This window comes from Onthophagus taurus, chromosome 10 (genome assembly GCF_036711975.1).
Source record: "Onthophagus taurus isolate NC chromosome 10, IU_Otau_3.0, whole genome shotgun sequence".
Classification (NCBI taxonomy): domain Eukaryota; kingdom Metazoa; phylum Arthropoda; class Insecta; order Coleoptera; family Scarabaeidae; genus Onthophagus; species Onthophagus taurus.
In genome coordinates this window covers 14332081-14358197 of record NC_091975.1, presented here as the reverse complement: position 1 = coordinate 14358197, position 26117 = coordinate 14332081, and the positions used below count along the sequence as shown (strand labels likewise).

Sequence of the window (26117 nt, the reverse complement as noted above, 5' to 3'; positions counted from 1 at the left end):
TGTTAAATGGAAATTATCTGTGAACAAAACTTTTTCATATTTGATAAAAAATTTACAGTTGAAAATGAAACTGATAATTCATCTCGTTTTTAGATATCAAAATCTCAAGAAACACGTCAAACAATACCCTTTATTTTAACGTTTTTAGAAAACGTTAAAATAGGAGGAATAATTTTTTTATTCCTCATAATTCTCATAACTGTTTGCAACACAAACAAACCAGTTTCCGCTTTCTCTTCAATAAATTAATCAAATTGCCTCTCAATAAAACCGCCTACATAACAGAACTTGAAAAAATTCAATAAATTCAACATAAAATTTGTTGTTAAAAATTGATTGTTCCCATCAGTAACCATCCAAATATAGATTCTACAGCCACAGGATCGTTTGGCCCTCCTCGTATACGTCCACCAGTGAGTATCTGGGGTACCAATTCGGCACCCAAAAGTAAATCTACTTCTTTTAGGTTTGATTTGAATTCCTTTTGAAAAGGTATATTCTTTAAATGATCATAAGCCTTCTGAATGGATTCATATGTTGGCTGATCTGAGCAGATGTTAGAGGTAATCACAGCATCAAAATCAAAAGAAATCTGAGAGTCATTACATGGCTGAACGTTGCATTTAATTGTTCCCTTATTGCAGAGCGATGACATAGAGTTCAGTCCTCGGATTTGTAATAAAGAATTTCGGGTACGAGGCAAACCCAATTTTCTGGCAAGTTTGGCGGTGACAAAATTAGACATACTGCCTGAATCAATTAGTGCACGAACGAGGTGTAATCTGTCAAATTGATCCTTGACGTACATGAAAGCAATCGGTAAAATTACTTGGTGGTTTAAGTCATTGTTGGGTTGATTAACATGACAAGCCGTAGTTCCGACGGGGACTGGTGATGGTTTACTTGATTCGAAATGCAGAGAAGTATGATGTTTTTGCTGGCAAACTTTGCAACGATGCGTCGATACACAGTTACTGGTCTGGTGAAATTTATTAAGACAGTTACGACATAGGTTGTTGTCTCTGGCAATTGATAATCGTTCTGCTGGCGATTTAGCATGAAATGTCGAACAACGATATAACTGATGAGGTTGAGAACATAATAAACATTTAAGCCTTGAAGGGGTTTCTTCAATTTTAAGGCTTATGGACGGCTTACTACGAAGATTATGATGGATTTTGGATTGATTAGACGTTTTCTCATTTGAGGTAAGCACCACTGACTCCAATGCCTTTGCCCGCTTTTCCAAGAAATCTCTTAATTGAACATATGTTGGGATTTCAATCGATGTATGCTCTGACTCAAATTTCGTTTTCGTAGCGACATTAAGCTTCAAAAGAAGAATGTTGAACAAGAGAAAATCCCATTCATCAACTGGAAAACCCAGCGCACGAAAACCCTCGACGTTTTCCTTGAACGTATCGATGAGAAATCTTATTGATTTTGATGATTCATCACGACTAGCCTTTAGGTTAAAAATCTCATTAAAATACAGCGTTGCTAAATGACGTTTATTGTGATACCTTTCCTTTAAGGTGTTATATGCAATCGAGTAGTTTTCGTTGGTGACAGGAAGGCCCTTTAGTAGATTGAAAGGTTCCCCTTTTAAAGGGGTTAGTAAATATTAATATTTTGCTATAGGTGATAAGGAGTCCTTTTCATGAATCAGGGTTCGGAATAAGTCACAGAAGGTCGGCCAATCTTTATGATTTCCGTCAAAAATTGGAATAGAAATTTTATTTAATTTGGGCGACGATGATGATGGAACTACTGTAGAAGGTGCGTTGGAGATTGGCTGAAGTTGATGAAAGATAGCCTTAACTGTAAAATAAGCCAAATCAACCTCTCGGCGAATATCGTCATGGGAATCGAAGTCGGTGTCATCGATGAGTCCGATGATCTGATTATGTATCGCCTTAAATTCTTTGTAAGTATCATCAGCATGTTTGGATTGTTCCAGAAATATTAAGCGTTCGGTTTGATCATCAGCGATACTGCGACCACTATCTCGTGCTTCATAAAGACGATTTTGAAGGACGTTTCGACGTAGCGTTAGTTTCGCAAGCTTCTCCATTTTTAAGAAAAATTGGAAGAATTGAGGAGAGGTGTAATGTGTAAATAAAATGTAAATATGTATATATAAGGACTAAGATAAGGAGAATATTAGGCAGCCAAGGACACAACGCCAAAAAAAAAGAAATAAAAAATAAATGCTTCCAAAAAAAATTCGAAAAGAGTAATATTCCACGGGGAATAAGTTCTCAAGGGAGAACAGAAAAAGTAAGAAAAAATTAAAAAGAATACCAAAAAATTCGAAAAGAAAAATATTCCACGGGGAATAAGTTCTCAAGGGAGAACCGAAAAAATTAAAAAGAATACCAAAAAATTCGAAAAGAAAAATATTTCACGGGGAATAAGTTCTCAAGGGAGAACCGAAAAAATGAGAAAAAATTAAAAATTCCAAGGGGAACAAAAGAAAACTGAAATTAATGATTAAACAGCAAAAGAAACAGAAAAATGGTTTTGCAGAGTGAACCGCGTTGAAAACGTGCATAAAATGGCGATCGACAACCGTGAAGAAAATCCGGCTCGAAGGACCAAATGAACACGCTAATAAAAATTAGATGTTCTTAAATTTTAAATCGGTGCTGATTCTAATTTATTATCGAAGGACCATAATGATGTAAATTGAAACAATAAATTTTAAAAGTTCTTACTCTGTCTTTATTACACGCGCGGTAACCGGTTCTCTTGCTCGACCCTTCAATCACAACGATAACAATTTGAAAGAGGGCGAGTTTAACGGTGTAATACAATTTATATACCGGCATACGTGGTGGGGGTGCGAAATACAAGTTACACAAGACAAAATTGAATTTAAAACGAAAGGTTTTATGCGGATCGGACACTATTCATGCATTAATTATCTATTGCATTACACAAATTGTGTCATTTGTCATTTCCCAAGTGGTTACATAAATAGCTATTTTTTGCCTTTAGTCCGTTTTATAACGTCTTATCACATCCTTATTACTTTCAGAGCATATCAGTGAAAACAAGAAAGGACTATTTTGATTCGTTGATTGGATGGCAAAAAAATATTTACCTTTTAATTTCTTCAATGACGAAGACACTCAAAATTTTTTTAGGGAAATATCTGGAGAGGATTTTCCAAAAAAAAGATAAATTGAGAAGATTAGCAATGTTACGATTCGACTGTCTAAATAAGAAAATGACTGACATGTTGATAGAAAATTCTTCGAAATTATCATTTACTATAGACGGCTGGACCTCTACCAGCGGCAGATCTTATTATGCAATTACAACACATTATATAGATGACAATTGGAAATTGCAATCTATCGCTCTAGATTTTCTTCCTGCCCATGGAAAACATACAGGAAAAGACATCGCTCTCACGTTTTTCAAATGTCATGTGATGTAATTAATCTGGTCGTGCAATATTTGTTTAAATCTTTGAAACTGAATTCTGAAGCAAATGAAGAATTGAGTGATGGTAGTGTCGATGAGGAAGATGAAGTTGAGGAAATTGAAGATAATTCTAATGCACTATGTAAAATACGTTCAGTCTTTTCGAAAATTGAACGGGTAAAGCAACTTTTAATTAAGTTTCGAAGTGCACGTGAACCAACTGGTAATTCTCGCCAATTGACATCTGTGTTGGATGGGCCTTCACGCTGGAATTCCAGTAATGATATGTTGAAAGTAAGTCTTGAAGGCAGACTTGGTGTATTGTGTCAAATATGTTGTTGATTTAAAACCAGATGCTCTTGAAGAAAAAGAATGGATAGTACTAGTAATTTATCGACTCAACTTTCAAATACTTTCCAAGAAACTCAGAGGAGGGAAGTACGTCACATTACCTATGGTTGTTGTATGTATCAATATACTAACAGATAATATTGAGAGCAAAACATTCGCATGGGACCAAAAGGCAGATTGAAACGCTGTCGAAGAGCAGCTTATTGTTAGTTTTGTATTGTTAGTTTAATTTTGTTTTAATTTTAATTTTTTTACAAAATATTAAAGCATTATCCTAAAGCTAATTGAATTTATGCTGCAGTTTTAATTCTTGATCCGAGGCATAAGATAGAAGATTTTGATATGACAAGATGGGGCCAAGAATTAAAAGCGACTTCGATTCAGAAGTTTGAAAACGTTCGAAAGTAATGGCATTGGAGGAACGAGAAGATTCTAGAGCGGAAAAATCGGATTTTGTAATTGATTTTGATGTTTTGTATGCAGTAAATCCATTCTCCTTCCGAAGGAGAGTTTACGCTTATGAATTAGGTCCAACTTTTTTCTCCAATATATTTAGTCGCGAATTTATACTGTTTTCCATATCAAGTCTGGAGCATATACCACACGAATAAATAAATTGAATTGAAATATTATGAATTGAATTTTAAAGATAACGTGTTTAAAGGTTTTTACCGTATTGTTGTTAAAAATAGAAATTAATAACAATTGTTTTTTATAAACATAGTAATGAATAACTTAGTAACATTAAAAGGTATTTTGATTCGCTGATAGCTCATTACAACTATTCCCCCTTTGTATGAAAAAGAACATTTATTGAATTGTATATAAATTTAAATTAGTCGAAATTAAAATGAACATGCGAATTAGTTCGAATTTGGTTGGTCCCTAAAAGGTTATTGAATTGTCAAAAACGTTTGGATTCAAATTGCATGTCATAAATATAATGTAAATATAATAAGGTAAGTATAATTTTTTTTAATTTTTATTTATGTGTGCGTAACGGATATAGGCGATAAAAAGATTATAAACAGTTTCTGGAAAAATTCCTGAAATGGGTCTAAAGATTTAAGTTTGTTGCAATATTTTGGTGTAGATCTCAATTTTTTCCCACCATTTTTAAACAAGTTATGACGTCATCGATATTTTTTTCAAATCCTCCATTCTTATTACGGAATCTGAAAGAGGATCTTTTTATGAATCTAGTACACCCAATATTAATATTAGTTACATTAGAAAATTTGGAAGAAGAATTACTTTAAAGATTAACTTCTTCAAATTTGTTTGACATGATCAAAATAGCTGCTGCTATTTTACTGCTACATGACTAACTATGGTAACCAATAATTTTTAACAATTTCTTAAATGGTTAGGCGCCATCTTGTTAGAAAAACTGTCATTGAAATTCAGGTGAGACAACAATATGATATCGTTTTGAAAAAATCTAAACATCTCCCTCCAATTAAGGTTTCCTCAAACAGTAAAGACTCAGGACAATATCCCGTACTATTTCGCTCCACACATTGATCTTTTACGGATGTTAGGTGTGCGACTTTCTTGCCTAATGTGGATTTTGAGTAGCCCAATACCGATAGTTTTGTCTATTTACTTGTCCACTCAAAGTGAATGTTCCTTCGTCGAAAAAAATATGCTTTTGACAAAGTCTTAGTCATCATAGCAAAATTGTTATTGGAAAAACTACAACATTGCTCGTGAATGAGGTTTACTTTACAGGAATAATATTTTGCTGCTTTTAAAATTTTATGAACCGTTGATTTACTAATATTCAAATTCGACCCAATACCCCCAACATAAGGATTTCCTTGCCCCGTCAAAACCACCTTTTGACTGACAGACTCCGAGAAATCTCGAAGATGTGCATGCTTTTTAAATTTAAGCAATTTTGGATCAGAAAATGTTGAATTAAGGAAATCAACTACTTACAAAATAATTTTTTGACACTTTCAATTGTTTAAACTAATTGGTTATCATACATTCTCAAAAATTTTCTTTTGTAACCAATATTAATATTGACTGTACTAGATTCAGAAAAGCAACCTCTGTCATATTCCGTAATATAAATGAGGTATTGCCATTTGAAAAAAAAATCGATGACGTCATATTTAAAAAACATAAAAAATTTAAATCTTTAGACCCGTTTCAGGGATTTTTTCATAAACCGTTTTTTTTGTTCCTTGAACACGTACTCGTGAAAGGTTGACGCGACTGTGCTCTGTGATTTACCCAAGATGTTCATTGGTTGTTTGCGACCTATAAATTTTAATTGAAGCGCATAATATACCTCATAGCCGCTGCACCGGAAGACACTCATGTTTTGGTTTGTGTTATGAGCAAATTAAATGTAGCAAATTTAAAACTTGTGGAGCTTCGAAATATTTTACGCCAACTTGGTGGGGACACTACAGGTAACAAAAACGTTTTAAAGTGTAAACTCAACCAAATTTTAAACACAAAAAAAGTATCCGACCTGAACGATAGCTGTGAGTCATTAAATGATAGTTTTGACAGTACTACAACAGTTGTTGATGAGAATTCACTTTAACGTGTCCAAATGTGAATCAATGGCATATTTTTTGGGGAGGAAGCCGATAGAATTTGTGTACAAAATAAATAATATAAATTTGAAATCCGTTGTCAGAAAGAGGGACCTAGGTATTATTTTTACCAACAATTTATTCTTTGCCGAGCACGTGAAAATCATAACTTCCGCAGCACTTCGACTCTTAGGATTTATTATAAGAAATGCTTACAGTTTCGGAAACGTTAAAATTATTATTCAATTCATTGGTGCGATCTAAATTAGAATACGCGGTAATTGTATGGGATCCTGGATCAGACCTTTATTCAAACTTAATCGAAACTATTCAAATTAAGTTTATTCGGTATACTTATCACATCATATTACAACAATTTAATGCATTTATCGGGTTCAGATCGTACGAATTTGCGCGTACATTATTTGATATAACTAAGTTATCTCTTAGAAGGAAAATCATATCGCTTTGTTTTCTATGTAAAATATTAAATAATAAAATAGATGCACCTTTCATCGTGGAAAAGATTGGTTTTTACGTGCTGGCATATCGTGGACGATGGAAAAATCTATTTTACATTCCCCGTTTTACCACTGAACTCGGAAGAAATTCTCCTTTTATTAGAATTTTCTTGTTATATAACAAACTATCTATGGCTTCCTTCATCCCATTATTTAGCGTTGATGTAAAAACAGTAAAAAAGAATTTGGTGTTTGCGATGAACGTTGCAACTGCCCAGTGCAGTGGCTGATCTTATAAAATCTTATTATAGTTCATAATTCTTCGCGCATTCTGTTCCATTCTTCTGTTCTGTTTTTATGTTATTGTTTTATTTTGTTTCATTTTGTTTATTTTTACTTATTTGCTTTTTTATTGTTTGCTTACAAATCGAATTATTTATTATTTAAATTATGTAATAATTTAGTATAGGTACTTCCGAAATCTGTAATTAGTTGAAACCCTATTTATTTTGGATGGATAAATAAATGAATAAATTCTGGATCCGCATTATCACCCAGTCCGGGGCGTTGTCACAATAATAGACGGGTTCTTAATAGTAAACGGGTTTTTCGTCTGCTTAACAAGATCGGTCAGCTAGAAAAGACTGTACGAGCGCTATCGATTCGTCTTACTAAATGCATAATATCAAAAAAAAAAAAGAAATGTAACCACCAAATCGAGAATTACATTGTACATTGGAATGACCTGTAATGCTAATGCTGCCGAACCCGAGCTTGTTGTTATCAAGGAACCCTCGACAAAAAGGTCTAACACTGCTGTCGCCGTAAAGAAGCAAAGAAACGAACTGACCACGCAAGAACCTTCTTGCGTCTCGTCTATGACCTCTGAGCCGAGCCAAATCACCAACCCGAAACCTAAAGTCTTAATCTTAAGTGATAGTCACGGACGCCACTCAGGGGGAATTTTAAGCAACTTACTCCCTAATTTTGATGTCTTAACGAATTGTACACCGAACGTTACCCTGGAGAATGTACTGATTGACTCTGAAAGGTTGTGTCGCGATCTAAATAAGCAGGATTTTTAATAATTGTTGGCGGTTCTAATGATTTACTCGCAAAAAAACTGTTCGCCCCACTGTGTTTGAAAAGATTGAATATTTATGTAATTTTTGTAATCATATTTTTTCGGCTAGCTTCTGGAACCAGCATCCTATTTTAAACAAAATGATCTTTGAACTAAATTGTAATTTGTATGAGTTACTGTGCATACATTGAAACAACCGCTTTGATTACTGACTGCGACAAAACTCGTCATGGCCTACATCTTACGTATGCCGGTAAATCCAAGGTCTTTGAATACGTCTCTAAACTCATTTTGGATTCGTTTAGGCGTAATATTAATCATAAAAACTTGATTACTGTAAATTGTACTTCGGCCCGCTCGCGTTTATCGGGCATCGACACGTAAAGTAATTGTTCAGCCAGATACGGTATCTAAGGCACAAGAAAGACATTTTAGAGCTTTCTATCGAAAGCTTATCATTGACTCGAAGAAACATGCAAACTCCGAACATATTAAAAAGTCAGGCAATAAGCAAGGAGCCATATGGCAAGTTATTCAAAGCAATAACCCCGCAATTTATATGAATTAAGTTTAAGTGTAATTAATAATAAAGTTTATGGAAACGTAAAACCAAGATTTTGTTGTTAACCAGCGCCCACCAGATAAAAATAAATAATCACTATCAAAATGTCTATGGTCTTCTCATAGGTTTCTCTATCACGGTTTCCGACATTTCTCGAATTTTTTGATAAATTTCCCAATATAAGGGAAACTACAAAACATAGGTATAAGAATTAGTAGTATAAGAAGGAGAGTTCTGGAGCAGGATTATCCCATATCTTGCGCTCTGTGATTGGTTGAAATGCCAATATGGCGGTCAAAAATTTAGTAACTTTTAGGGATTTTCATTTTACATGTTGGCAATGAATCTCAATTATGTTGGTACTACTGAGGGTGGAGGGAATGCAAATTTTTTTAATATAAATAAAAGTAGGTGACCGTCAATATATAAAAATTACGATTAATGATTCGTGCTACAATTAGGACTAAGTGTGTGAAAGTGAAAGGAGAATTAAAAAAAAAAAACAACAAACGTTACAGTGAACTTGTATTTTAAAGGTGAGTAATATACATTGAAATGAAGCGTGTTAAATTTAAAGAAGATTTAGATGTGTATTATATTGATGAAGACCAATATAGCAAAAATGCACTCGGTGAACGTCAATAAAAAAATAAGATTAATGACTCGTGCTCCAATTAGGAATAGGTGTGTAAATAGTTAAGTGAATGGTATACATAAAAATAATTTTCGCTCTGCGTATTGGTGAGAGAGACAGTATATAACGTATATAAAGGTGAATGTAAATGTTGTAACGAGAACCAATCGATTAACAGATAGCTCCATATTAAACTTTTAGAAATGGTTAAGACATTGTTTACGTTATCATTAATAAAGGTTTGTATGAGTTGTGAAAAAAGATATTATTTAGGTAAGTACAGAAAATTACTCCCTAAAAGTGTATATAATAAAGTATGGGTTAGTTGGTTTAAGGTTTGGAAAATCTACATGTTTTATGATAATTGTTTAGATTTAGATATAGAAGCTTATTTAGAAAATGTTTATAATTTTGAATCGTTATGCTTATCAAGAGATAGAGAATTTTTAAGATATTTTTTATTAGCATTAGATGTAGTTGGAAATAGTGGTGATAGACTTGAGAAAGAGAACTTTATAAACAGATACCTGTCAAATGCTTCTTCCATTTTAAGAATTTCTATTCACACTCCAGACGGTGCTTTATGTTTAGCTTGTTTTGAAAAGATTAATAGGTTTAGATTGAGAAGCAATTTAAAAAAGTACATAAAAAAATGGAAGTATAGATATTACGAATTATCATTTGATAATTTATTCAACTGTATAGAAGATAAAGCATCATTTTGCAACTCTTGCTTTATAGCGTTATTTAGATTTAAGGATAATTATGATATGGAACATTTTTTTGAATTATATTCCTCATTTTCAGACTTAGAATGGAATACTAGTGATAGTGATTATGGTAATGATAATATAATAGAAGATTTATGGTAAATAAATAAATATTAATATTAAGTAGTTGTTTTATTTAAAAAAAATATATATAATTATTATACAAAATCTGATTTTTTAATCCAACTTGTTTCATCCATTCCAAACCACTTAACGTACATTCGATTTCCTTTTCGTTTCAATACTTTTTCAATTAACTGTATGTCAGGATAGTGTGTACGTTGTAGTTCTTCACTATAGAAAGCACCTTTAATATCTTCACCTTTCAAGTCCTGTAATAAATACGATACTGGATTGGTGTACTGAATCTTAACAATTTTAAAAACTTCATTACTCCAGTTAGGAGTGTACCCTTTGGCAAATATTCCACGATGTTTAGAAATTCTTACAAAATCATTTAAGTGAAACTTTTGTTTTTTTAATGCGATTGTTTTCATTCGATTATAAACAGTATCCAGTAATCTTTTTTCAGTATTATTATTATTATTATTATTCACTTCTATCGGTTTCATACCTATAGTTGAATGTTTATGTGAATTGTATATTAATAGTATCTGTGGTAATAACTTTAACCATTTAAAAGATCCTTGAATGCTAAATTCTTTCCACATTAAACCTTTTAAAGTTCTATTCAAACGTTCAACAACAGATGCTTTCAATGAGCTAAACGTCGAGTAATGATTAATTTTTAACTTACTCATAAGCAAGCTAAATTCTTTGTTATAAAACTCTTTTCCTAGATCAGTTTGAAGATTTTTTGGTACATATCGGTCCTTTAGAATACTTTTCATTGCTTTAGTAACATCTTTACCCGATTTAGTTTTTACAGGAACAGCCCATGCATATTTGCTAAAGACATCAATTACAACGAGTATATAACGATAACCATTGTTTTGTCGTGCATAAGGTATCATCTCTACTAAATCAGCCTGGTATAAATCATTTATCCCTTTAACAATTACATGTCGCCTTTTGAAATGTATTCGAGCAGGTTTATGAAGTTCTTCAACTATTTTTCTTTTAACATCACTGGACATTTTACAATGATTTCAACAAACAACTTATTAATCCCCCCTGTAACAGTAGATGGAACGAATCGTAATCTATCACCTTTTTTCAATGGGATACCCTCAAAAGAGTTTTGATATTTCACATTGTTTACTTTAAGAATTGTACTCAATGGTGAAATAGTCATAGAATGAATTACTCCTGATTTGATAGGAAAAGTATAATATAATTTCTCATTACTGAGTGCGTAATTATTTGGAACTTTATTTCCAGTCAAAGTAATATTAAAGTAATAATAATAGTTTTCTTCAATTGAAGAGGACAGAACAGAAGAAGAAGAAATATGATGTCCGAACTTGTGAATAGTCATAATAAAAATGATATAATGTACTATAGGTTTATACAATTATACGAGCTTCACGTAACTCTTCTATAATACTATTAATTTCATTACCATGTGATGTGTTACCGGCAAGCTGAGAGGCTATTAAAAGTTTTAATCTATCTACTAATTCATTAGGATCATCCCAATAAATGAAATTTGACCGTTGATTATTGTACTGCTGCTGCATGAGACCTTCTCCAGTTCTCAGACGAACAGGAACGCTTTTCACTCTACTACGTCGTACAATTGATTCCGTTGCATTTAAAACAGGTGCAATTATTTGACGATACTTGTCCGACTTATCACCTATAATTTGTTTGCTTTTATCTTGATTTTTGTTTAATGCTGCTGTTGTTTTAAGTATTTCAACGTAATTCTTTTGATCGTCACTAGTAAAATTTTCTGGTTCCCTCTTGAAGATTAACTCATACAGACCTTTCGTACCCTTATAAGTTTTATTTGCAATGGTTATATCATTAGTTTTACTACTAAAGGATATTTCACTATCTCCAATGGAATACTTATCAGTTAAAATGTCAACACGAACCCCCTTGTTGCTAGAATCAAATTCATTGTTATCATCTCTTACATAGCCCTCAATGTAAGATCTTGTTAGAGGTGCAAATTGTTCCAAGTACAATACAAATGATTCTTCAGGAATATTCATAGTTTCTGGTAATGAAGATACATCTACTGCTGCTGCTGCAGTTTGTGATGGTTGCGATGGTTGTGGTTGTGGTGGTGATGGGTATGTTGCAAAAACATCATCATCGCTTAATATTGATATTGTTGGTGATTGAGGCGCTTGTTGTTGTTGTTGTTGGTTAAGTTCTGATAGACGTGATGCTTGTACTGCTTTTGATACTCTTTTTCTTCTTTTTGCAGGTGTTACTGTTTTAAATTCTTCTTCTTCTTTAACTTCATCGGATTTAAGCTCTTCATCCTCCTCCTCCTCCTTCTTAACTTTAATAGGATGTTTAATTGAGGAAATTATTTTTTGTAAAGGTGTTGTTACTACTTTATATTGTTCTTGAAGTAAATGTTCAGATCTATGTTTCATTGCTTTTAATTTATCTAATTTCTTTTTCACATTTTCTCTAGTTTTAATAAGCTTTCGTGTTAATTGTTTTGAGTCCATCTTTTCTTTACAATGAATGAATGCTTAATGACTAAAATTTGTATTTACTTTAGAGTTTATTGGAACTGTTTTTTAACATGTAAATTTTAAAAGATCGGTTTTTAAATGATCTGTTTTATCAGATCAGCCAGCCGTTCTTATCGGTTGTAACACCGATACTTTTTTTTCGGATTCTTCAAACCGAAACCCAATTTTCGTTTTACTTTCATTGCGTTAGTAACAAACCATGCGTTAGCTTTTTCACCAAAAGATGAATCTTTCGCTAATACTCTTTTCCATGCTTCTTCGGCTAATACTTTATCTGCTTTATGTCGATTGTGTAAATCTGTGTATTGTGTATATGCTAAATCATGACGTTTACATGCTCTATCAAGCTTATTAATACCAGGATCTCCACGTGCTAATCGTTTCATGAGATTTGTCCCAGGTCCACAAAACTGATAGCCGGGCAAATGCAGCTCTCCACCTGTTCGTATCACTAACATGACTGATATAGAAACATACACAATCACAATTTTATATAGTAATGAAATCCATTACGATATCTACCATCATTCATATCGTCCTCCTTATTGATTACAAAAAATCCGAATCTATCTTTCCAACACATTGCACACATTTTCTTAAAAACATTGAATTTCATATCGGTTGTTACGTGATCATTATAAATATGTCTTAAATTTAGGTCATCTTGTTTGAAAAGTATTAAAAAGTTTGCATTATCACGTATTAAATGTTTTGGAATATGTGTGTAACTCTGACATAAATAAAAACTATCTATTGCCTTATATCGTCCCATACAGAAATAATCACGAATAATTGACTGTTTATCGCATGCTACATCATCAAATATAAAAACTGAATCTTCATTTGCTTTAGAGGGATGCATTATGTCATCACTACTGCTATACTCATAATATCCTAAACCTTTTATAGGCTGCAGCAATTTTCTCAAATATTCATATTTGTTTTGATACAATGACTTTGAATACACATACACATTTTTAAATGATATTCCATTAGGATCCTGTAATAAACTAATTATCAGATTTGTTTTACCAGAGCTAGAAGGTCCGGATATTATGCAACGTAGATTATTTGGAAATAAATAACTATGCTTTCTGTTTTGAGGTGATTGATTGTTAAATTGTATTGTTACATCATCAACATCTAATGTGTAAGGTTGTTTTATCACTTTCATGTTTATAGTATAACTGACTTTTATATAATTTTGAAATTGAATATATAATGCTCATTTGTATGTTTACCATTGAAGTGGTCGGATGATCATGAAGAAAAGAATAAGTGGAAACGCAATTTCTTTTAATAGAGCCGTTAAAAATGCTAAAATAAAATTAAAAGAGTCAAGCACTAATGATTTGAAATCTGCTACAAAGTTAGCTTTACGTGCCGTAAAAGGTATTGCCAAAAAGAAACTTCGTTCTAGAGTTATTACAGTTCCAAAAAGCGGTGGTATACTTCCGCTTATTCCAATTTTTGCTGGATTAAGTGCATTAGGAGCTCTAGCAGGTGGCACTGCTTCCGTTGTAAGTGCTGTCAATAAAGCGAAGCAAGCACAAGCGGCACTCAAGGAAAGCCAAAGACATAATCAGACAATGGAATCAATAGCTTTAGGTAAAGGTCTGTATTTAAAACCATATAAAAAAGGATTAGGTGTTTTTTTAAAGAAACGCCAAAAAAAACCATACAACAACAACAACAACAGAAAGCGCTAACAAACGTTGACTTGATACGTTATGTAAAAATGTTGGGGATACCAGAGTTTAGAGGGATATTCATGCAAGATAAATTACCTCTGCGTATTAATAATAATGAAAGAGGTATTATTAACTTGGATAGTGTGAAAGGACCTGGCACTCATTGGACAGCCTATATTAAGAAAGGAAATATAATTAATTATTTTGATAGTTTTGGTAATTTAAAACCAAGTAAAAAAATTGTAAACTATTTTAAGAGTGCTGGAAATAATGTAATTATTAAATACAATCACAATCAATATCAAACCTATAACACAAGTAATTGTGGTTATTTATGTTTAAATTTCTTATCATCAAACACATTATAGCTCCAACACTTAAAGCATGTGGACGTTCGATTTAGTAGGAAAAACATCTGTTCTAACAGCAAATTACCACCCCACAATAGAACTGAATCCTAATTATCAATATGAACTGGCACTTGTAAGCTTTGATGGGTACAACTCAATTCCAAATATAGATGAAACAAATAATTGCTTAAAAATAGATAATGTGTTGATATCAATACCAACAGGATCTTATGAATTAAAACACATTTCGAATGCCATTAATGAACAACTAAAGAAGAATAATATTGAAGATACAAATTTTAGTATAGAGGCAAATGAAGATACATTACAAGCAGTGGTTACATGTGCTAAAATAGTTGATTTTAATGTAGACAATTCTATGTCAACAATACTAGGTTTTAATAAATCAGATGTGTTAGATCCGAACAAATCTCCACATAATAGTCAAAATATTGTAGATATATTTAAAATAAATTCTATACAAATACAATGTAACATAACACATGGAGCTTATCATAATGACGTACCTGCACACACCATCTACTCATTTTTCCCTACAGTACCTAAAGGTTATAAAATATCGGAAACCCCTCACAATTTAATATATATGCCTCTGAATACACAAATAATTGATAATATTACTCTTAAAATAGTTGACCAGAATGGATTGTTGGTCAATTTCAGAGGAGAAGTCATTAAGGTAAGACTACATTTAAAACCCTCTAGTTATTACAATGGTTCTTAAGGTTAAGCGTAATATAAATGCTACAACTACATCTAATATTTTTAATCATCTTCAAACTGTGAAACATCTAACACCTCAAAACAAACAATTTCTTCTGTCATTAGGATTAAAATTAATAAAATAATAATAATAATATGAGCATCTTAAGCGTTTCGGACAAGCTTGAATTTGATAATTCACTTGTGAGGCTTCAGTATCATAATCATTTACCTTACTCATCAAATTCGTTTAACAATAGTGATGAAATACGTATTGCAATCCAACAACAGGACATTTACACTTTACCAAGCCAATCGTTTATTTACGTACAAGGGAAACTATTGAAAGGTGATGGAACCGTTGATAAAGATGCAAAATTAACAGTAAATCCAGTCGCTCATATGTTTAGTGAAATACGATTTGAATGTGGAGGTAATGTAATTGATAGAGTTAGAAATCCAGGAATAGCTAGCACATTAAAAAATCTTTGTTCGTTAACAAGGTCTGAATACTATCATTCTTCTAACGCTGGTTTTGAATATTTAAACATTAAGATAAATGAAACTACAGGTGATTTTGATTTTTGTGTTCCCTTGAAATACTTTCTTGGTTTTGCTGAAGACTATAATAAAATCCTGATAAATCTACGTCAAGAATTGGTGTTAGTACGCAGTAATTCAGATAATAATGTCATTGAATGTCCTACACCTAATATGAAGATTATTATTAATAAAATTGTGTGGAAGGTACCACACGTGTCGGTGGCTGATGTAGAACGATTGAAACTTTTAGAGCATATAGAACAAGGAATTGAATTATATATGGGATTTCGTTCATTTGATTTACATGAGTATCCATCATTACCAAAAAGTAAACAGCACTCATGGACAATTAAAACATCTACACAATTGGAAAAACCTCGTTACTTAATATTAGGATTTCAAACCAATAGAAAAGATGATGCAAAAGTTTCAGCATCTCTATTTGATCATTGTAATTTAACAGATATGAAAGTGTTCTTAAATAGTGAAAAATATCCCTATGAACCATTACATTCAAATTTTAAAACTGGTCAAATTGCAGTTTTATATGAAATGTATTGTAACTTTGCAAAGTCCTATTACGATCGAGAGCTTGCAGAACCAATGTTTAACAGAGACACATTTTTAGCAAATACACCGATTATTGTTATTGATTGTTCACGACAAAATGATATTTTAAATGTTGGAACCGTTGATATTCGCATTGAATTTGAAACGAGCGAAGATATACCTAATAATACTACCCTTTACTGTTTAATCTTGCATGATCGTGTTTTCAAATATGTTCCTCTAACTGGTATGATTAATCAAATATAGATTTACACTTTTACTGTAACATTCAAACATGATCGCGTGCTAAAATATGATCGACTACCTTTAACGGGAATGATTCGTTCTCTGTGTGTCAGTTGTGAAGTAACATCTCAGCAGTTAGGATGTGGATTCTCGATGTGCAAGGTTTTCAATTAAAATATAGCAGTGAATTTATCTGTAAAGAACTTGCGCTAATGAACGTTCGTGATTGTTGTTGCAAAATCCACGCTATTTTTAAATTTGGTATAAATTTAAGTGAATTCAAAGATGAACAACAGAAACATCTTCGTTATACTACCAATTTTATTCATGGTCATAATTGGAATGATGGTGAAATTCCATATACTGATTTAAACAAAATTTTACACGAAAGCGGACTTCATGAAAAATCTTATATACTAGTGAAAGGATTACAAAAGCAACAGTGGTTACAGCAGCTACTGCCAAATTTTGAAAATATTAAAAATATAGAAGAAATAGGATACACATCATCGATTAAAGGAAATTGTTGTGATGCCAATCACTGTCATAACCATTACAATAATAATTTAAACTGTGCTCTTCAGAATGTACACTTGCTACAAAAGTGGATTAATTTGAATAGTGTTACTTCTGAATGGTTTGATTATCATCAAGCCTGATCTTTGGTGTGTTAACATAATTTCTCAAACTATATATTAATAAAATTATTTGTAAAATTAGGATCTGACTTTGGTTTTTATTATTTCATAGAAATAAACAGATATGTATTAGATTTATATTATTTTTTTTATTTATAACGCTAAAGAAACTTACTACTCATCTCTATTTAGTTAGTCTCTATTTAGTACTCGAAGATGATTGAGGACTTATTTACTTACTACTGAAATTGAATGGAATATATATATATAACCGTTGATTTGAGGGAAATGATTTTTAAACAAAAGTATTTATTAACCTACTAAACACAAATGAAAGGTAAACTAACATATTTCAACATATTTTTTTAAATATTGAGTGTTTGTTAATATTTTGAAAATAAACAGATTAATAATATATAACCGTTGAGTTGCGGAAACGATTTTTATACAAAAGTAGTTATGACCTAATAAACACAAGTGAAAGGCAAAAACTATCAACACATATCAACATATTTTTTTAATACTCTGAAAGCAAACAGATGAAAGAATGATAATTTTTACATGAATTATTTTTATAAGAAATCATAATATAAATACATCACCTTAAAAGATATAAGTCAGTTCAAGAAATAACACCAATAGCAACAGTCAACCACATAAAGAAGACCATGGATAGTCTAAGATTATTGAACAACACATCTAAGGGATTTGGAAAATTGAACCAATTGCAGAAGGAAAAAAGGTATAAAATTATTAACTTTAAAATAATAACAACAAGATTTGGAGACGCGGTTCTGGTGAATTTATTGGATGAAGGAGATGTTATTTTACCAAAACGGTTTAACAATTTAAAGGACAATTTGGATGAGTTAAACGAAAATCTGCTAACAAAAGACATATATTTAGTTATAAAAAATTCAACTTCAACATATCTAGAAGTTGAATTTATAGAATAGTATATTAATAAGTGTATATTGTATATTGTTACAGACAACGTCTCATAAAACTTCATTACAATATTAAAAACACACTAAGTAATTTGGATAAAAGAATGAAATATTATGAAATGTTGGAAATGTTTAAGAAAATAAAGATCAATAAATAGTGTATAAATCAATATATTTGTTTTATTTGTTAGTATTATGTATGTCAATTCGAAAGTGATAATTGTTTCAATTAAACAGTTTCACAACAATTAAAATATAAACTGTAAGTAGTATAGAAACGCCGATTCTAGATAGGAAGTTGCTCCTCCGCTCCTCCGTGACGTCATCAGCCCAATGTAAAAGGATAGGGAAGGGTACCAACCTAAGGCGGAGGAGAAAAAAAAAAAAGGTTGGTATTGGAAAAGTAACCAGATCTGGTGACTTTTAAAAAAAAGTAACGCGCCACCTAGTGGTTGGTAGTGGAACTAAACCATTACCGACAAGGTAGACTGCTACTTGTTTTTTTAAAAGTCACCATATCTAGCTACCAACCTATTTTTTCCCCCAAGCCTTTGGTTGACACCCCTCCCCCCCTATCCTTTTACATCGGGCGGATGACGTCACGAAGGAGCGGAGGAGCAACAACTTCCTGTCTAGAATCGGCGTTTCTGAAAGATGGCGCGTTGAACGCATAAAGGCGCGCCTCACAACTCTTGAATGCGCGTGCGCAGGAACTTGGGAATATTCCGGAAAATAATAATAACACAATTTAACACAATTTAATTCCCCCCCCCCCCCAATCAACCCAATAAAAGTATTAATAAACATTTTTATAATAATAAACATTACATAATAAATAGTTACAAAAAAATAATAAAAACCTTAATGTTATGGTACTTTTTTTACAAATTCAATTATATGAGCGGGCTTCGGTTTACCACCATCCTTTATTATTATACACGATACATTGATCTTGTAACTCCAAAAAATTTCTTGATCGGTAGGTAAAAAAGAAACGTTGAGAAGCAAGCCCGCTTCTAACTCCACCACAACGGAAGGTGACGACCATGCGCAGCTCGTAAGACGTTTTCCATTAACAATAAATATGGTAAAAGTGGTAAATCCAACTCAACTTCGAATAAATTTTTTCTTTGGTTTAAACTCACAAAGACTGAAAAAAAAAACACAGAGACGACTATGAGACATTGCGCGCGGTTTACGTTTGACGGGTAAATCCAACTCAACTTCGAATAAATTTTTTCTTTGGTTTAAACTCACAAAGACTGAAAAAAAAGAAGAAAAAAAAACACAGAGACGACTATGAGACATTGCGCGCGGTTTACGTTTGACACGTTCGGTTTCTAAAGTAAAACTGATTATGAGTTACGCGATACAATGCTTTCCTCGCCGGGGCGGAAGTGTCAACTTACGACAATCGGCGCGGCGCATCACCAAGTAAAGTGCAATGCACCTCACCGGCGGGAGTGTCAAGTTACAATCAATGCTGAGCAATGGAATAATTGCCCTAAATGAAATGCTATACATATATATAATTAATATTAAGAAAGTAAAAAAAAATAATACAAATTATAAAATTTTTTAATGCGTTTTCATTAACAAAAATGATGTAAGTGAAAAAAAATACATTTAAATAAAAGAAGGAAAAGGTTTCGGCGGCTCAGTGGTGATGTAAATTAACGAACTATATAATACAGACTTATTTAATTTAATTTAATTTTACGCGAATTGAACCGATAGCTGCAAGGTGAAATATAAATACTTTAAAGACAATAAACCACTGAACCACCGAAACCTTTTCAATTTAATATTAAAAGCCTAGCAGTTGAACGGAAATACAAACAAAAAAGATGCGTGTTTAAGAAATATATAAAACTTACTTATTTAATTGAATTTAAGCGGATTGAATTGATGGCTGTAAGGTGAAATAGAAACAACAAAATGATGTGTTTAAGAAATACATTTGTTATTATTTAATTTTTAAGAATATATAATTTTTATAATACAATTACATTTATATTAATACAGATGAACATCAGGGTCATCGGTCGGAAAGTTTTTACGTTTCAAGCTTCTTGACGAAATCTAATAAATATACAGGGTGTGTTTTACCAATGTCTTTTGCACCCTTATAAATTATAGACATTTTGCTAAGTTCCATAATTTCTTCGTCGGTAATATCTTCTGCGATGCGTCTTGGTAAATAAATTACGAATCCAGCCTCCAGTTCAAGTACCACGGACGGCCAAGAACACTTTTTAAGCCGTTTCGCACACTTAATCGGGTATGGAGTGTCTGTTTGAAGCGCAGAAATTGATTTTTTCGGTGGGAAATTGCACTGACCCAATTGACTTAGACGAGACATGATTTGTTTCGTAGATTAATAATAATAAAACGTAACCTGTTAGCTTGGAAATAGCTGTCATACTAAATAAATTATTTAGAACATGTAATTATATGTATGAAAATAATGGGGGTGGGGAAATGTGTAATAGAAGTTTCTAGAAGGATGATGCAATTCGCACGTCAGGTGTTATTGTTATCTAAAATGCAAATCAAGCAGTTTTTGTGTAATAGAAGTTTCTAGAAGGATGATGCAATTCGCACGCAGGTGTTATTGTTATCTAAAATGCAAATTAAGCAGTTTTTATTATTAAATCACCAAAGTTATGTAAAGTTCATTGAACCTCACCAACACTTGTTTCAACATGTTTAAACTTGTTTAAATTAAAATAAATATAATTTTTTAACGCAAGTATTCGTCAACATTCTTAATAGTAGTAAGTTTAAACTCATGAAATCATATCAATATATTCCATTAAGTAATAATTTATTTCAGATAAATTTTGCAAGCAAAATTCTCGAATTAATTTTAACTTATCCTTCGAAAATTGAGTGTTCATAATAAAATCAATGTAATCATTAAAATGCAAATTGTCTAATACTTTTAATTTGTATGAAATTAAAAATTCCTTAGATAAAATGTCTTGAACTTCCATCAAGGTTAATATAATCGGAATAAAAAAATTATTTTCAGGGTCCATATCTTCATATGTGATGCACACACAATTCTCAACGTCTGCAGTAACTCTAAGAATTCCATCCGCTAACGGTATAATTTGGTCAGAAAAGTTCATTTTAAAACGAATGATTTTAAATACATTAATCAATTGTTCCCAATCTTCACGTAGAAAAGAGAGTATATGTGATTTCGATTCTACATCATTCCAAGATTTAAAAATCAATTTCACACATGTTATAAAACCTCTCGCCACACTAATACCAACTTTTATGTTAAATCTATCGATCGAATATAAGGTTTCACCAATAAATTTATTTTCTTTCTCTATATCATCACGAAACTTCTTCCATTGTTTATTAATTGATACCCAGTAAGGGCTTTCAGAAATTTCACACCCAGTGTTAACATCCATATTTCATCAAATTTAGTTGTAAACTGAATACATTAATTTTTTAATTATATGATATAACTCACACCCCCACCCTCTCCCAATAAATTTTACAACTATTATAATAATAAAACTACAATCAATTTTTTATTTAAAAATTATTATATTTACAACTTAAATACAAGTAACATTATTGTGATTATATAAAAATTTTTGTAAAATTAATACATTGTTTTGTGAACATACTGCTGGAGAGCCGGTGTGGAACCAACATTGATTGTTGGATGAATTTAATTTAGTCTCATCCTCTTCCGCAAATTCTAACGCAATATCCGTTAGTATTGAATTGCTGTTACGTGTTTTCAAAAACTGCTTCTTTTGATTTCCCTTAACAAATATTTGATCGTAGGAGGAAATTAAGGTATCAATTACATTTAGACCTTCTGATTGATTTATCCACCCATCGCTATATAGCAACCTGTGATGGTTGCGTTCCAAATATCTCACTGATCTTCGATCTCGAACGTTTAACTGTTGGAATGGTATACTAGCTTTTAAGTGTAAATGTATTATGTAGTCGGTGGTGATATCCACAAGAGTAAATTCTTTAACTTCGAATTTAGAATTGATGTAAAACCCCTGAACGTCTACAACCGCGATTTTGAACTTCATATTGTAAACTAACATATGACCTCATGTGTAATTTAATTTATAATTACAGATACCTCCCCACTCAAAGGTTTGTATGTATACATGGATTCTTGGAGTAGTATACAGTATGCTTTTGTATCAGGCGGAAAATCTTTACCGCTTTGAATTTCGATACGCACCTCACATGATGCGGATGGGGCGGCTTCTTCATCGTTATTCTTAGTGGTATCCACCACGAATAAAGGTCTTTTTTTAAAGCTTGCGAAATCCATAATCGGTTGTTTTCGAGATGTTTCCCAAATATATGGTTGAAATTCGGTATACATTTTATAGAGTTCAACATAATTTTCTTTCGCAAACTCCAAATTCATCGACTCGAATGGATAGCAGTATGAGTTTAGATATACTTTAAGATCTATAATGTTCAAGTGATCGAAAAGTGTACAATCTGAATTCGGCTGATCCTTTCGATTGGTTTGGAATGCAACTATAACGTATTGAGGTCTACCTCTGTTAGTTGTTGACGTGACCGACCAAATCTCTTTATTTCCCTTTCTCATTGAAGGTAGCTCATAAAAAGACCACTTCCGAAACGGTACGGGAATGTTTGCGTTTTTATTTAAACCATCTAACAGCTTCATCTTTATAGATGGGCTTGGGTACACATGTTTCGCCAACAATGTAACCGTTTTTACAGTAAACTCTGCGGTGCTAGAATCGGCTTTTGATGTAGATTTATAACAATTGGAGTCAGTACGACTTCTAACAAATCTAAATTTGAAGCGACCTCTCATAACGTGATTATAGTCCCTAAATAATCCGAAAATATGACTTAATGGGATTTGAAACGTGAAATCCTTGTTCGCACTAACTGTAGGCAAATTTCCTTCGGGTGGCCATTTTAAACCAGCTATTTCTAAAGATTTGCATTCCACTTCGTTTTGTTGAAGTAGGGTTCGAATCAATGATGTTAAACCGGGTTCACGTACCCGTTCGATTTCAGTACCGTTATGCTCAAATGCGATATACTCAAATAGATATGTTGGTAAGTTGTGCGTTAGCTGGATAGTATCAGTTGGATCGTTTAATTTTTCTTTGTAATCTCCCTCAATACGTATATAACTTTCGAAGAACGAAAATAAAACATCTTCTTGGTTTAGTTCAATGGTGAATATATCGTTATTTTGAAAAGAATTTGTGGAAGGATGGTAACTATGCACTTCTTCTCTAGCGATCGAATTATCCACGATGGGTTCGCGGTATATATTTAACTTTTGTGTAGACATGATAACCAAACTGCTCGAGAAAACGTCTGTTGTCCGCTCGCAATGAAGTCTTTCTTTTAACTGATCTAGATGTTCTCTTTCCACCTGAGTTATAATGTTTTCTTTTGATAGATGAACGCTGTTGAGGATCGGTGGCTTTTAATTGGAACAACAGCCCCATTATGAAGTTCGTTTTAATTCTAATCTAATAACAATTTCTTCTCCACGAAAGTTTACCAATTTACCACGCTGATCAAGTAATCTTAGTGTAATGTTCGATATCGGACGATCGGTGTCCACTGACAAATAAATGGGGTTCCTTGGCTCTATATTTATACTGAAACCAGGATCCACAGTTGGAGCGAATTCATATAGCGTGTGAGATAATTTGTTATTGTAATACGAGCCGGAAATTATATTACATTCCACTCGAACGGATGTCACACGTATTATATTTACCGGAAGATCTGATTTATGCTTTATCGATACATCTAGTTTACGATTGGAAAACCCCAATATAGAAGCTATCGTATTTGGTTGAGAGAAATCTATCTCAAAATAATCGCTTTTTATTTCACACTGCAAGGTGTTATTGTTAGCCTTGAGTGAAAAAAATTTTTCAGGATCATCAACCGTATTCAATCCGATACGACGTAAAATCTCTTTTTGTAAAAATTTCTCAATGTCCGTTATTTCATATGCACCAGTAGGAATTTTGATTTCCTGTGGTAATGCCCCCTCGTCTATAGTTGATTGTCGGCTTTTATTAATGGGCAATTTTTCGGTAAAGTAAAATTTATCGTTTACTCCTTGTTCAATGTTTGGTATACTGTTATACGTATAGAATCCAATAAGACCAAGCGAGTAACTCGAGTTAGGGTCTAATTCTATAGGCGGATAATAGTCTTCGGAGATTTCGCTTTTTGTACTGACCAGTGTGAACGTCTGTGACATTTTCACTCAAATGAGTTATTTCTTATGTTAAGTAGGAAATTTATACATAATTGACCGCAGTTATACGGGTTATCCTTTTGAAAATTATCGTGGTTATACACAATTTGACATTTTTTAAAGTATTTTAAAAGTTCTTTAGGTGGTTTTAGATCTCCATAACTGTCGAAATATAACACCCTATTGCCAATTTTTTTATAGGCTACCCAATGGGTTCCGCTACCTCGGTGATCATCTAAATTTACAACAGCTGACTCATAATATTTAGGACCTTCTTTAGGCAATCCATTTCGCATATACACTCCGCGAAAATTTGGAATTTTAAGTGTTTTAGCGTATTTTATTATATCGAGATTTGTTAGAGGTCTATTAGGTAGCCTAGTTACAAGTTTTTTTGTTGCTTTTTACTTAAATATAAACCCAATCCTTTTTTATATTTTTTAATATAAAGTCCACTTCCGGTTTCGCCAATCGCGATAGCTTCCATCGCCTTATTGTGTCGTTCAGCTTCTTTCAACTTCTCTTTAGCCTCTTGACCACTCTTCACCGCGCGATACACACCAGCCGCGCTGCCTGATAACGCTCCGAGAGCTGATAGTCCGGCAAATATGGCTGGTAATATCGGTAGTATACCACCACTTGTAATAGGTAACGGGATTGTACGCGGAATTTTAACTTTTTTCTTTCCACCCGCGGATTTAACAGCTATACGAGCACTTTTCAAAGCTAATCTAGCCGCTTCCCGTAAATTATCTGTTGTTTTGGGTAAATCTTTAGCGATTTGCTTTACCAACACGCTTTTAAATGCTATCGGTTTATTTTTTTTATCTTTTAATCTTTTAATTATTTTTTGTCCCTTATGACCCATTCCCAATTTTCGTTTCACTTTCATAGCGTTTGTAACTAACCAAGCTGATGCTTTTTCCCCCAATGTCGAATCTTTCGCTTTCACTCTCTCCCAAGCGTTTTCCTCCAAACGTCTATCGGCCATGCGACGTTGTTCTAAAGAATTATTGTCCGAATACGCTATATCGTGTTCTCTACAAGCCCGATCTAATGGATTTATTCCTTTATCGCCTCTAGCCAAACGTTTCTTCAATTTTGTTCCTGGTCCACAAAATTGATAGCCTGGAACGTGTAACTCAACGGGTAGTTTATTGATAAGTGTATTAAGTATTCCGCTTCCCCCCGCCGTCGCAGATGTACTATCTCGAGTAAACAGCATACTCAACTGATGCGGTTTACGCTTTCACATCCCTTATATACCCGCACATGAAGATTAAAACTCATTTTAGTTTTATAATGCGTGTAGTGCAACACCCATCTCTCACAATGTCATTAACCGATCTCGATCGGTTAACGATGGTGAAACCGATAACCAGTCGTAGGCATGGCGATCTCATACCGAACAGTATACGAGCAATAGTATGCGGTCCGAGCGGATGTGGGAAAACCAACTTGATGTTAAATCTCATTTTCGATAAAAATGGTTTAAATTTTGAAAATATTTATATATACTCAAAATCCTTACATCAACCGAAATATGAATTTTTAGAAATGATTATGAAACAGTTACCCGAAATAGGACTTTATAGATTCATCGATAATGATGCCGTTATAGATCCGTCTGAAGCTAAACAAAACTCAATTTTCATATTTGACGATGTAGCATGCGATAAACAGGATAAGATT

The 26117-nt window shown here is 32.6% G+C and overlaps 1 protein-coding gene and 1 long non-coding RNA gene across 3 annotated transcripts; one reads left to right on the top strand and one right to left on the bottom strand.

Annotated features, from left to right (window-relative positions):
- Positions 1-340: 340 nt before the first annotated feature.
- On the top strand, positions 341-2101 carry LOC111415553 (uncharacterized). 2 transcript variants are annotated; one of them, XR_002706407.2, is made up of 6 exons: positions 341-413; positions 467-563; positions 645-1208; positions 1321-1471; positions 1536-1613; positions 1670-2101. It is a non-coding gene; the product is annotated as an uncharacterized lncRNA (long non-coding RNA). The 2 variants fall into 2 exon arrangements; XR_002706406.2 differs by having other exon boundaries at positions 1321-1613.
- A 20161-nt stretch (positions 2102-22262) lies between these two features.
- LOC139431533 (uncharacterized) lies at positions 22263-23495 on the bottom strand. The gene has a single exon (XM_071199412.1). It carries the CDS (start codon positions 23493-23495, stop codon positions 22263-22265), a length of 1233 nt encoding a protein of 410 aa, XP_071055513.1.
- Between the last annotated feature and the right edge of the window lie 2622 nt (positions 23496-26117).

Bases quoted from the DNA above. Each gene is read 5' to 3' on its own strand.
- LOC139431533 (XM_071199412.1), bottom strand. From the start codon at position 23,495: ATGTCTACACAAAAGTTAAATATATACCGCGAACCCATCGTGGATAAT.